At 42.5% G+C, this 14,461-nt stretch overlaps 2 protein-coding genes across 6 annotated transcripts; both read left to right on the top strand.

The window, feature by feature from the left end:
- Positions 1–3,987: 3,987 nt before the first annotated feature.
- Positions 3,988–6,316, top strand: LOC112222510 (multiple epidermal growth factor-like domains protein 8; the record flags this gene model as incomplete). Its single annotated transcript, XM_024385278.2, has 1 exon — positions 3,988–6,316. A coding segment is annotated over one exon (603 nt), but the record flags the coding sequence as incomplete, so codon positions are not given.
- A 470-nt stretch (positions 6,317–6,786) lies between these two features.
- On the top strand, positions 6,787–13,568 carry LOC112222731 (zinc finger protein 501). 5 transcript variants are annotated; one of them, XM_042304928.1, is made up of 4 exons: positions 6,787–7,284; positions 9,391–9,672; positions 9,764–9,851; positions 10,029–13,568. In XM_042304928.1, exons 2-4 carry the CDS (start codon positions 9,433–9,435, stop codon positions 11,474–11,476), a joined length of 1,776 nt encoding a protein of 591 aa, XP_042160862.1. In that variant the 5' UTR covers positions 6,787–7,284; positions 9,391–9,432; the 3' UTR covers positions 11,477–13,568. The 5 variants fall into 5 exon arrangements, with proteins under 5 accessions (XP_042160862.1, XP_042160864.1, XP_024241226.2 ...); XM_042304930.1 differs by lacking the exon at positions 6,787–7,284 and adding an exon at positions 7,355–7,376; XM_024385458.2 differs by lacking the exon at positions 6,787–7,284 and adding an exon at positions 9,131–9,179.
- Positions 13,569–14,461: the final 893 nt, after the last annotated feature.

Below are 14,461 nucleotides of genomic sequence, written 5' to 3'. Positions count from 1 at the left end.
CACATCCTACATCACGCAGGGTTGGAACCGGTACCAGAACCACACAGTTCCCCCAAACAAGGGACCTTATGTCTAAGAGGTTATAAACACACACAAAAAAATGTTTTATTTGCTCTGTATAAAAATTAAGAAAGTATGTACAGAAGATGGTTTCATGAATGATTGCCCTGGTGATCAGTAGGCGATAATAAATTCTGAAAGATTATCGTCAGTTTTGTTGTTGGTTTGTACTGTATTTTTGGAAGAAGAGGAGCTTTTATGTGAAGGTCACTCCCCTAGTATTGTTATAAACATTTATTTTAATGACTGTTACTTACATAGAGACCACATTTGTTTCAGTCCATAAGCCATCATTGACCTGCACTGGTTTAATTTTTATTGCATTACCAAACATTTGAACATGGTAGACAAGCATGCAGTATTCATTCTCTCTGTGTGTATGTACAGGGCATTCCGGAAAGTATTTGGACCCTGTAACTTTTTTCCACATTTTGTTACGTTACAACCTTGCTCTAAAATGGATAAGTGTGCAGTGTGCCCGCAGATTCCTGTACCTGAATTTTTGGGGACTGGGGCCTCACCGGTGTCATGAACCAGAGGGCAATAAACCTAAGGACACTAAGCCTGTGATATGTCTGGAAGTCGGCTTCCATTGCTCCGAGTGGCAAGATCCTCACAACTATGAGCCTGAACACTCACATGCGCATGTCCCACACCGGAGAGAAACCTTACGAATGCAAGGAGTGTGGCAAAATATTTACAAAGGGCAGCAGTTTAGGCAAACACCTGCTCACCCAATGCTCTCTGCATCGCCTGGCCCTGGTGTGCTGCCAGCGGCGAGGCCTTCGACGGTAAAGGGAACAGAATTGAATAGACCTTTAGAATATAGTTTAAGATTGAATAATAGATCCTCGTCCACTGTGTGTGTGTGTGTCAGTTTTAGAACACCTATTCAAGGCTTTTTCTTTATTTTGACTTTTTTCTACATTGTAGAATAATAGTGAAGACAACTGAAATAACACAAGGAATTGTGTAGTAACCAAAAAAGTGTTAAACACATTTTATATTTGAGATTCTTCAAATTGCTTTGATAACAGCTTTGCACACTCTTGCCATTCTCTCAACCAGATTTATGAGCTTGTCACCTGGAATGCATTTCAATTAACTGGTGTGCCTTTAAAGTTCATTTGTGGAATTTCTTTCCTTAATGCATTTGAGCCACTCAGTTATGTTGTGACAAGGTATCCTATACAGAGGAAAGCCCTATTTGGTAAAATACCAAGTCCATATTATGGCAAGAACAGCTCATCATTACTTTAAGATATGAAGGTCAGTCAATAAGGAACATTTCAAGAACTTTGAAAGTTTCAAGTGCAGTCGCAAAAACCATCAAGCGCTATGATGAAACTGGCTCTCATGAGGACCGCCACAGGAATGGAAGACCCAGAGTTACCTCTGCTGCAGAGGATAAGTTCATTAGAGTTACCAGCCTCAGAACTTGCAGCCCAAATAAATGCCACACAGAGTTCAAGTAAGCAGACACATCTCAACATCAACTGTTCAGAGGCGACTGTGTGAATCAGGACTTCATGGTTGAATTGCTGTAACTAAACCACTACTAAAGGACACCAATAATAAGAAGAGACTTGCTTGAGATAAGAAACACGAGCAATGGACGTTAGACCGGTGGAAATTTGTCCTTAGGTCTGGAGTCCAAATTGGATATTTTTGGTTCCAACCGCTGTGTCTTTGTGAGATGTGGTGTGGGTGAACGGATTATCTCCGCATCTGTATTTCCCACATTAAAGCATGGAGGTGTTATGATGTGGGGGTGCTTTGCTGGTGACTGTCTGATTTATTTAGAATTCAAGGCACATTTAACCAGCATGGCTATTTGGGCTTGGTGGGACTATCATTTGTTTTTCAACAGGACAATGACCCAACACAACTTCAGGCTGTATAAGGGCAATTTTACCAAGAAGGATCCCCTGAATCCCCCGACCTCAACCAAATAGAGATGGTTTGGGTTGCGTTGGATCACAGATTGCTTTGGTTTCTACATGATTCCATATGTGTTATTTCATAGTTTTGATGTCTAAACTATTATTCTACAATGTAGAAAATAGTAAAATTGAAAGAAAAACCCTTAAATTAGTATGTGTTTTAAAACCTTTTTGCCGGTAGTGTATATATATTTATAAAATATAAGAGCTTTATAGAATATAACTTCATTGTCCATCATTTAGGGTTATATTCTCTACTTTCCCCTGTGTGTGTGTGCGTGCGTGCGTGCATGTGTCAGGTGTGAGTGAGGGAGTGTGTCCCCAGAGAAACAGCAGCTGGTCCTTCCTCCACTGCCCAGAGGAGGATGAGTGTGCCAACCAACGGCCACCACCACTGTAACGTCACCCAGGACTGCCATGACCTGACCCAGGGATACCACTGCACCTGCAAGCAGGGCTACGTTCTCAGCCGGTAGGAAGCCACACGTCACAATCATCATTAACGGCGGAAGAAGTAGCACTTGGATACCTCAGCAGCAATACACACACAACCTCATCATCATTACATCATCACAATCATCAGTACTACCACTCCACCTGTCCTGCAAACACGGCTACATATTCAGTTGGTATACATACATAGTATCCTAAAAAGGTTCTACAGCTGTACCATTGAGAGCATATTGACTGGCTACATCATTGCTTGGTATGGCAATAGCACCGACCTCGATCTTATGGCGCTACAGAGGGTTTTGGGACAGCCCAGTACATCACTGGGGCCGAGCTCCCTGCCATCCAGGACATCTATATTAGGAGGTGTGGAAGGAAGGCATCAAGTCTGACACCAACAGGCTCTTCAACAGCTTCTATCCCCAAACAATAAGACTGATAATTAGCTAACAAAATAACTACACAGACTGATTTTGTCTTGTATATTTATTGACCTTTCATTTCAATATTTGCACTCTCTATATATTATATAGATTTGCACACTCACAGGGCCCTACACACTCACACACTGTCACTCCAACACACACACACAAACACTCACTCCATCATCTGCTCACTCACACATTATATGCACATACATTTATACTGACTCTACACACCCACTCACATGCAAGCTGCTGCTACTCTGTTTGGAAAGTGACTCACTGTCTGTTTTAGTTCATTTATATGTTCTTTCCATCTTGCTATGAGTTTATTATTAATCACATGCTCCGAATACAACAGGTGTGATTAATAATAAACTCAAAGCAAGATGGAAAGAACAAAAAATGAACTAAAACAGACAGTGAGTTAATTACGCTGTTTGGGTCCAAAGGGTGGTCTTGGGGTGGTCTAGCGCCCCCTTGTGTTCGTCCCGGGACAGACACACTGCGCTGTTCCCCCTGCAGAGCTCCCGAAAGGTGTGGCATATCCCCTTGCCAACCCCAAATAGAGGGGCTTACACTTCTCACTGTGTTCACCTTATAGTGAAATGCTTACTTACGAGCTCCAAACCAACAATGCAGTTTTAAAAAATACGGATAAGAATAAAAAATAAAGTAACAAGTAATTAAAGAGATTTATGTGCAAGCTAGACACTCACTGTGTAGGAATCAGTATACAATCTTGGATGTCATTTAACTGCATTTCTCTTGCACTTGTATTTCTTGTTTCTTCTCCCTCTCTGGAATCCTCCACGCAGTGCGCCAAGTGCAAAGACTCCTTCAATGGCACACCAGTAAACGAGCACCAGTGCTACCGGCAGTTCAACGTGGACAATGAGTGTTTTGCGTCGACCCCCACCAACCGCAATCTGCCCAAGGGTCGCACTGTCTTCTTCGATGCCCAGCCAAAGTTCACCATCGACATGACCTTCGGGGAGGGGGAGGTGTACGTGTGACACCTTCATCGTAGAAGTGGACCTCCACACAGGCATCCACGCCATCAAGATCGAGGACGAGTCGGTGGCCCGAGGTGGGGCGAGCGGAGGGGATAAGGAGACACCTCCGTCACCTATGAAGGTGTATGCCAACTCCTCATCCAGCCTGGGTGGGGCCATGCTCCCCAACACCCCCTGCAGCTCCACGCCAAGCCCCAGGGGGCAGACAGGGAGATACGGCAGGCCAAGGCGGAGGGGCTCATCTCCTATATCACGGTGTGGAAGCCCCAGGCGGTGCTGATTTTTCGAGGTGTCCGTGACCGCGTGGTCATCACCTTCCCCCATGAGGTCCACTCCCTGAAGTCCAGCCGCTTCTACATCGCCCTGCGTGGTGTAGGCACCGAGGAGAGACGGGGCGAGTCCCAGGGCCTGCTCTTCCTCCGCCTGGACCAGGCTCACATCGACCTGTTCGTTGTCTTCTCTGTTTTCTTCTCCTGCTTCTTCCTCTCCGTCTGCGTCCTCCTCTGGAAGATCAAGCCGTTCATGGACTTCCGCCGAGAGCAGAGGCGTCATATCCAGGAAATGACCAAGATGGCATCCAGGCCCTTCGCCAAGCTCATTGTCTATTTGGAGCCAGAGGAGCCCCAGCTCATCTACCTGCCCTCCACAGAGGGGCATTGTCGTTGGCAAGGCAGGCTGGGGGGCATTGTAGTTGGTTAGAGGGGGCGTGCTGGAGCCATCTCCTACAAACACGAGCCAGGCTCCGGCCCCACCGTCCACCACCACCACCACCTTACCCTGGGTGGAGGGGGCAACAGTGGGCAACACCTGCCCCTGCATTACCTCAACACCCACCACTATGTCCCACCAACACCATGGCCTCGCACCCCCACCATCACCCATCCTCCCACAGCGGCTACCAGCACTTCTGCCGCTCCGACCCCTTCTTGTCCCAGCTCATGGGCTTCTCCTACTCCACCTTCTAGGTGGGGCCCATCACCCTGGAGCCCACAGACGACGGCATAGCCGGGGTGGCCACCGTCCTCATCCAGCTGCTGGGGGGCATCCTGGCCCCTAATCGCGCCTGCCTGGGGTCCGCCCTGGTCACACTACGGCAAAACCTCCAGGAGTACTGTGGTCACGGCATTTGAGGGGTCCACCCCGGGGCGGGAGGGGCGCAAAGTCCTGCTAGGGCATCAGCACCTCACCACCATGGCTATGTAGAGAGGGGGGGCGAACATGTGCTTTATACCCCAGAAAGTGACAATCAAACATTACCATTAAAAACAAGAGATGGAAGGCTTAGTCCGCCAGGATGTGCAACATCGTTTTGACAGAATAGGAATAAAGAAAGTGATGCTTGTTTGTCAGATGTTTTTTTATATCATGGCAGTGATGATGAGTGAAATTAATTATAAGTTCATATATGGCAGGCTTTTAAGCTACGTGTCTGTTTATTCACTCAAAACCCGAAGTCTATATTTGTACATGTTCATTCACAGGACCTGTTACATGGTTCTTTATCGGTTGCTGTTGTATTTGTTTCTCTGCTCGTCTGTCTCCAGTTCTTCTGCATTTGTGAACTACACTTAACAATCCTGTTTTGTATCGTTTCCTATTGTGAGGCTTATGGAGAACATATTTAGCAAAGCAAAACTTTTGACACATTTCATGTCTGTTTTAAATAGATTTTGTTACAAATGAAGGATTTAACTAGGTTATCAGACTTCTGTCCCTGTAGCCATTTTACGAGTGGATAACATAACACACTATGTATTGTTTAGTTTTTTTTATTTCAGTTACTTGATATGAACTGTATGTTAACTTATATGCCTTTTTTTTATTTTGGCTCTCTCGATTGGATGATTTTATCAGCCAGTGAGAGCTTTGATTAAAACGTAATTATTTTTTGTGATTTGTCTTGTGACAAATGGAACAAGAAAGCAATTACATTATGTGGAACAAAACATTGTATGGAAATTATGTCAGATTATAATGGAGACAAAGGAAAGGGACAAAATATCTGCAAAGCTCCATCTTCCTGGTGAAAGATAACATGAATGAAAAAGGTGTTTTATTTTCAAGCAGGGTGTGTTACATTTTTGTTAGATGTTTTTTGCACTCTTAAGAAGAACATTTTCTTCAGTTTCTCATATGACTCACTACAAGATGAATCACCCCATTATTTTGGAACAATCTGAATGGTGCTACTGGACACACTACACAAAACAACCATTAGACTACAAAATGATTGGTAATTCAGATTTCTCATTTACATGTATTTAATCAAATATATAACAAAAATAACAGCTTTCGTGTTTAGTAGCATTGCTCCTAATTAAGGAAAATTGAAGCACTATCTTCAGCTACCTTCGAGTCTGGGCACAAACATTATTAGACTGGTTACATTGTTCTTGTATTTGTTTGTTAGTTTACGTGTTTTTTTAACCCTTTTTATTTTTTACATTTTTTATTTACTCTTTTTTTTAAATTAGGGAACAGTTATGTACAGAAGTAGTAGAGTAGTAGGTGACAATATTAAAAGTCCAGGAAAGATGACACACCTCTGGTTTTCTTGTGCATGTTTCTTGTGCATAGAATAAGAGAGACATCGGTTGAGGTGAACTAATTTTATGAAATTCATGTCATTTCAACACATGTCATTGAAATAGCGTCAAATTATTTGTTTTATTTTTTATTTTAAAATTGTCTTTTTTATTAACAACAAATCAATACATAAAGCACATGAGGGAACACAAGCATACATAAATTACAAACAATTAGCGTCAAATTCTTTGGTTGAAGACCATTTTATCCTGTTACATCATCAGTGGGGACGACTGACTATAGGCTTCTTTTTTTCTTTTTTTTATAAAGGCGTTCGAAAATTCGCTCTATAACTGATGAATTTACGGACGCTCAACACCGGTTGAATAGGGCCGGTGTCAGCAAACAACGGCAAAAAAAAAAGCTTAATTCAGTTGTTGCCAGCAGCACAGTTATAGTCACCAACGCTCTGGATAACATGAAAACCGCATAACCAGCTCTGCTAGGGCAAGTAAAAAGGGTTAAATTGAACAAAAAAATAAACAGATATTCTGAATTTAGATACGCCCTCCAGAGTGCAATACGAACGCACCCTATAATGGACACTGCTGGCCAGCAGTGCAAACCGATAAACTATTTAATTTCAGAATTGGTTACAATTAGGTTAAGGGTCAGATTTAGATTATATTGGCTCATTGTTTTCAGGTCAGTAGGTACCCACACTTTTCTGCGAGTGTCTCTTTTAAAATCCTCATCAATCAGCAGGCAATCTTTCTACATGATTACCTGATTGGTCAATCTACACCCACGCCAAGGAAGTGCAAACAGAGTTCTTCCGGTCACTGTGTTTGGTTTGAATCGAAGAAGGTAAGTGAAGTTATTTTGCCCGTGAATGTTTTGTGTAGAAAACAAATGTTTACTCACATCGTTGATGTCTTTATAACGAAGTCGAACGTTAGGTGGGTGACCATTGTCAATTGTAGCTAAATAAGCTAAGTAGGAAGCTGCGTAATTTGGTTTATCCAAGTTTCACCAAAACCACGCCACGTGATGTGTTTTTGTAGCTAATTCACTCCGTTTTCAACAAAAAAATTCCATCTTCTAGCTAGATTCTAGACAGCTTTAACCGTAACTTCAATTAAACGCCGTTTGAAATAGCTGCCTGTCTCTCTTTAATAACTGAGCAACATGTCAGCAAATATACGCCTGTTTCAAATAAACGCCAGGTCTCAATGAGTTGTTTACACTAGGTAAACAATTCCGGTTAAACACTTTAATGTTTTGTTGAGTTTAAATTATTCAGTGATGACTTACTGGCGTTTTTATCGCCAGTAAAAACGGTCGTGATAACTACAGAACATTTTAATCGGCATTCTATGGCAAAATAAACCTTAGTGTGATTAGTGATTAGACGTTAGTTCAAGAAATTAAGAATTGATTCAAATGCTGGAAGTGAACGCTGGAATTAAACAATTAACTATGCAAAGCTGTGTGCATTAAGAAAATACACTGAACATTTCGAAGATTTCACTGAGTTATAAGGAAATCGGTCAATTGAAATAAATTAATTGGGTTCTAATCGATTAATTTTGCTTGACTGAGAATACAGATATTTGTCTGGTCAGATACATACAAAAAAAGGCGTATCAGAAACAGTCTATTTGGTGTTACCACCATTTGCCTCATGTAGTGCGACACACCACCTTCGTATAGTTGATCAGGCTGTTGATTGTGGCCTGTGGAATGTTGTCCCACTCGTCTTCAATGGCTGTGTGAAGTTTCTGGATATTGGCAGGAACTGGAACACTCTGTCATATACAACGATCCAGATCATCCCAAACAGGCTCATTTGGGTGACATGTCTGAGTATTCAGGATATGGATGAACTGGGACATTTTCAGCTTCTAGGAATTGTGTACAGATCCTTATGTCATGGGGCCGTGCAGAAACATGAGGTGAATGTGGTGCATGAATGGCACTACAACGTGCCCCAGGATTTTGTCATGGTATCTCTCTGCATTCAAATTGCCAAAGATAAAATGAAGTTGTGATTGTCTGTAGCTTATGTCTGCCCATGCCATAACCCCACCGCCACCATGGGGCACGTTGACATCGGCAAACCGCTCACCCACACACCGTACACGCTGTTTGCCATCTGCCCGGTACAGTTAAAACCAATATCACACTCCCTCAACTTGAGACAACTGTGGCATTGTTGTATGACAAAACTGCACCTTTTAGTGGCCTTTTATTGTCCCCAGCACAAGGTGCACCTGTGTAATGATAATGTGTATGGTCCCATGTGTCTCAGTTGGTTGAGCAGGTTGCTTTCAACACCAGGGTTGTGGGCTCAATTCCCACAGGGGACCAGTACAGAGAAAAAAACTGGAATGTATGCACTCATGACTAAGTCGCTCTGGATAAGAGTGTCTGCTAAATGTAATCAAACATTTGTGCAATTTCTTTTTGGGAAATTAGCATTTTGTACACATGGAAAATTCAATCTTTTATTTTAGCTCATGAAACATAGGACCAACACTTTTTTGCCTTTATATTTTTGTTCAGTGTAGATGCCTTGCTCAAATAGAATCCTGTCTCTAATGGCCTATTATCTAGTGATTTAATAAAATAAATGCCTGTGCCATTGTGTGTAATCATCATTGCCTAGCGGCCTAAGTCTGCAGTGTTTCTGTGTGTGTATAGGCTGTTTTGGTCCTGGATACTCTTTTCATGGCACTTCGAAACAGTGATTTTCATAGCAGGTAAGGAGAGCTTTTTCCTAACCTTAACCACAGTCTCCTAACCTGCTACCTTAATTATCCTAGCCTGCTGTCTAAGTTCTCCTAACCTGCTATGAAAAAGTCACACAAATGTCGAAGTGCCATGAAAAGAGTTTCCCTTGCGTTTCCTGACCTAGTCTAGCTCATCTTTGTTCATGAGCATCAGCCTGAAACTGCTTCTCTTTTCCCTCAGAATGTCAGTAAGGAGGATATTAGAGGCACTTTAGTCAACAAGATGAAGATCAAACAACGTTCAAAAACTACGCCACTGCACAAAAAAACCATGGGTACTAAACGCCATGGAAACCTGGGTATAACACAAACAGAACATGACCCACAGTCAGGTGATGACTCCACCGGCAGAGATGAATCAGATTGTACCCAAGCACTCTCAAAGAGCACCAGTTCAACTCATCATTCAGATTCTAGTCCACTCCACAAGGATCCTGTGGTAGTGCTAACCAGGTTGGCTGAGGTAAGTAGGATTAGTGTTTTCTAATGTGCCTAGTATTATGGCAAGATTGTTAATGCATACTTGTAGTTTCTGTATCTTTCTAATCCATAAGGTGGTGGTTAAGACACTTCTGAGAGACATTAAAGTGTGTTTGGTGAAGGAGGTGACGGATGTCAGGAGGGATGAAGACAACCATGGAGGCAGGACATACTGTTTAACATACTCCAGTCTACTCCCAACAGTGCAGTTTAAATGGGTGATGGTTACTGGAACATTCATATTAATATTGGCAAGGACTATTGAATGAGAAATTACATTTGCTATTTTTCTCCCCTCTTATCGTACCCATCTCTTCTCCCTCTATCCCTCACTCTCAGGTTCTCCTCAGTTCTTTCCTTGTCCACACTGCACCATCTCCTTTACTGACTGTTACTTCCTGGAGAACCACATCAAGACCAAACACCAGAAGCAGTACCTAGCCACGTTGAGAAGCCAAGTCTCAAAGAGTAAAATAGTGTACGGCCCCACACACAGCTGTGCCCACTGTAGCTGCATGTTCCATACACCACGACAGCTAGACATCCACACCCGCCAGGCCCACCCCTCTGCCCGTCCCCAGAAACCTGCCCCTCCCCGGAGAACTGGCCGTCCCCACAGGGTACAGGAGAAATTCCACACCTGCCCACAGTGCTCCCGCAGATTCAAGTACCTGGGCAGCCTGCTGAAGCACTGCAAGAGTTTGCACAAAATGGCTGTTGTTCTCACCAATGGACACATCAGTTGCGCAGACTGTGAGAAGAGCTTTGAGAATTGCTGGGGCCTGGGGCCTCACCGGTGTCACGAACCAGAGGGCAATAAACCTAAGGACGCTAAACAGATGGTCATTAAGGAAGTCGGCTTCCAATGCTTAGATTGTGGCAAGATCCTCACTACTCCTACGAGCCTGAACACTCACATGCGCATCCACACTGGAGAAAAGCCTTATGTCTGCAAGGAGTGTGGCAAGCGCTTCTCAGATACCAGTGCTTACCGTTATCACTTGTTAATACACAATGGGGTCAAGCCATTCAAATGTCAGGACTGTGGGAAGGCTTTCAAGCAGAAGTCGCTCCTCAGGAAGCACATGACTGTTCACTCTGGTGAGAGGAAGTACTCCTGCTCCCAATGTGACAGGAAGTTTGCATACAGGGAGAGTCTGAAGCTTCACCTGCGCACACACTCTGGGGAGAGACCTTTCAAATGTACTGTCTGTGGTAAAGACTTTGCTGACAAAGGTTATCTGAAGACGCATCTGAAGATCCACAGCAACCAGAAAAACTACCATTGTGGGGTTTGTGGGCAGAAATTCATAAGGATTGGGGTGCTGAACATACACCTGCGCTCACACACCGGTGAGAGGCCTTACCACTGCACAGTGTGTGACAAGCAGTTTGCCCGACTCGACCACCTGAAGAACCACCAGCGCACTCACACAGGTGAGAAACCATACACCTGTACCGAGTGCAGTAAAAGCTTCACTCAGTCTGGAGATCTAACCAAACACAAGCGCCTCCACACCGGGGAGAGGCCTTTTGAATGTTCGGAATGCCACAAACGCTTTATCTGCTCTGCTTCTCTGACCCTGCACATGAGGACCCACACTCACCGTGACGTAAAGCCATACTCCTGCCAAGAGTGTGGGAAAAGCTTTTATGAACAGAGTCATGTGAACGGCCACATGAAGATCCACAAGGGGAAACGTTATTCCTGCCCCCACTGCTTTCTCAGCTTTGCTCGCAAGTCCAACCTCTCCAAACACCTGCTTAGACGTCATAAACCTAAATGATAATGATGTATATTAACATAGCACCTTTTATGAAACTCTGTTACTCTTATGAATTAAATGGAGGGGAGTCTGATCTCTTGTCAGTGATCGATGTGTGACATCAAATTCTAACTAAATTTTGCCCCATGTTTATGATAACGCTGCAATGTTTTAACAATCCTCCAGTTGGGTCACAGTGAGCTCCATGTATTGGGACAGTGACACGTTTTGTTTCTCCTGCAGCACTTTGGATTTGAAATTATACAACGACTGAGGTTAAAGTGCAGACTCCGCTTTAATTTGAGGGTATTTTCATCCATATCGGGTGAACCGCTTAGAAAGAACAGGATTTTTTTGTACATGTTCCCCCCCATTTTTAAGGGAATGGTTAAATTATTTGGTCCCATATTCCCAGCATGCAATGCTTACATTAAGCTTGACTGGATGTGTTTGCTGTTTGTTTTGGTTGTGTGTCAGGGTATTTTGTGCTCAATAGAAATTCATGGTAAATAATGTATTGTCACTTTTATTATAAATTAGAATAGTGTATGTCTTCTATATTAGTGGCTACCATGATTACGGATAAAACTGAATGAATTGTGATTAATGAGTGAAAGTTAGAGGCATAAATATCATACCCCCTCAAAATGCTAACCTCCCCTGTTATTGTAATGGTAAGATGTTAGCATGTCTTGGGGGTATGATACTTGTGCGTCTGTACTCTAGCTTTCTCACTCATTATTCAGGACTATCCGTAATCATTGTAGCATCAAACAAGTTTGTAGAGTAACAACCTTGTTGTAATCAATATGTGCTAGGACAATGGGACCAAGTACTATACTTTTGACTACTTTTACCACACAAGGAATTTGTACCAATTCTTTAAGTCCCCCCCCCCATTTTAGGGGATTATGTTCAAGAAGTGTCATTTCTAAACTGTTCTTATGGGTAAAAATACTAATTAAAGCTGACGGTCTACACTTTAACCTAATAATCATTGTATCATTTCAAATACAAAGTCTGGAGGTACAGAGCCAAAAGAACAAAACATAATTTACTGTCCCAATACTTTTGGAGCTCTTTTGTTAATATTATTGCTCTTTTGTTAATATTATTGCTCTTTTGTTAATATTATTGCTCTTTTGTTTTATGGATGTTTGCGTTTAACCAGTTCAATGTCAGCTACATAATCCCCAAAAGTAATTATCACGAGGGCCATAAATGATAACTATAGTAATGTTGCATACTCAGAAAGGTGCTCTCACTTCTGGTCAAAAAATTGAAGTTAAATTGCTGAGGTCAATTTTGAGGACACAAGCACAAGTACACAGTACAAATATGTTATGGATTTCCTTTTCAACAAAATTGTATGAATAATGCTTGAAATGACTTGTGCTTTCTAAATATAGCATAAATAAATTATAAAATGACGAGGTCACCTCATAACTGTATCATATTTGTATATTTAGTGTTAGAGAACGTGCATATTTTCTACAGGTTTCTCTTGATCAAAGTGTTTGCCCCCATCGCTGTGGAAGTTTCACAGCACTCTAGATTGCCTTCATGAACTCGTTAGGAACTCTCCATGTTAATCTTTTTTGTTTAAAATGTATTAATTGTTTTAGATTATTGGCTATAAATCGATCTCTGAATGTGCTACTGTAATGAAACCACTCTCCTGCTGCGCTATGATGTAAGGATTGCTTGGCATGTGCTTTGTCAGTAGCTCTGATATAGGGTTCAGCCAGGAGTTGGACAGTTGGAAGAGTGATTGAAATGGTAGAAGGGACATCCCAGCTTCAAGTGGTGTTAGATTTCACATCCTACATCACACAGGGTCGGAACCGGTACCAGAACCACCCAAACAATGGACCGTATGTCTAAGGTTATAAACACCAGTTTATTCCGTTTTTTTATTTGCTCAGATGGTTTTATGACTGATTGTCCTGATGATCAGTAGGCGATAATAAATTCTGAAAGATCGTCAGTTTTCTTTGCTTTGTGTTTGTAGTGTATTCCTTGATTTGGAACAAGAGGATAATTTATGTAAAGGTAACTCTGATACTATTGTTATAAACATGCCATTTAATTAAAGTTAATTACTTGGAGACCACATTTGTTTCAGTCCAGAAGCCTGTATTGCTTTTTTGTTGTGATCTTTTGATTATTTAACCTTTTAACTAGACAAGTCAGTAAAGAACAAATTCTTATTTTACATTGACGGCCAAACTCTCCCCTAACCCGGACAATGCTGGCCAATTGTGCGCCGCCCTATGGGACTCCTGCTCACGGCTGGTTTGATACAGCCTGGGATCGAACCATAGTCTGTAGTGACGCATCTCTTAGCACTGAGATACAGTGCCTTAGACCACTGCGCTACTCGAACTCTGCACTGGTTGTGATTTTTATTACATTACCAAACATTTATACATGGTTGACAAGCATGTAGAATTCTTTGTGTGTTTGTGTGTGTATATATAGTGCATTCAGGAAAGTATTCGGACTCATTCACTTTTTCCACATTTACTTTACAGACTTGTAAAATGTCTGATAGTTTTTCCTCAGTTCAAACACTACCCCATAACGACAAAGTAAAAAAGGTTTTTAGAAATGTTTGCAAAGAGAGAAAAAAATGTAATCACATATACATATGTATTCAGACCCTTTACTCAATACTTTGTTGAAGCATCTTTGGCAGCGATTACAGCCTTGAGTCTTCTTGGGTATGACGCTACAAGCTTGGCACACCTGTATTTGGGGAATTTCTCCCATTCTTCTCTGCAGATCCTCTCAAGTGGTTTCAAGCTGTGTCCGTTTGTTTGGGGCGCATCGTTGCACAGCTATTTTTAGGTCTCCAGATATGTTAGGTCGGGGTTCCAGTCCGGGTTCCGGCCGGGCCACTCAAGGACATTCAAAGACTTGTCGCGAAACCACTCCTGGGTTGTCTTGGCTGTGTGCTTAGGGTCGCTGCAGACATTTTTTGGTACCCTTCCCCATATCTGTGCC

The sequence above is a fragment of the Oncorhynchus tshawytscha genome, linkage group LG23, assembly GCF_018296145.1.
Source record: "Oncorhynchus tshawytscha isolate Ot180627B linkage group LG23, Otsh_v2.0, whole genome shotgun sequence".
NCBI classification, from domain to species: Eukaryota; Metazoa; Chordata; class Actinopteri; order Salmoniformes; family Salmonidae; genus Oncorhynchus; species Oncorhynchus tshawytscha.
This window is presented reverse-complemented; position numbering and strand designations above follow the sequence as displayed.

Excerpts from the sequence above, each read along its gene's own strand:
- LOC112222731 (XM_042304928.1), top strand. The coding sequence starts at position 9,433 with ATGAAGATCAAACAACGTTCAAAAACTACGCCACTGCACAAAAAAACC. Across the intron at positions 9,673-9,763 it reads TGCTAACCAGGTTGGCTGAG|GTGGTGGTTAAGACACTTCT; the intron begins GTAAGTAGGATT and ends CTAATCCATAAG. Across the intron at positions 9,852-10,028 it reads GGATGAAGACAACCATGGAG|GTTCTCCTCAGTTCTTTCCT; the intron begins GCAGGACATACT and ends CCTCACTCTCAG.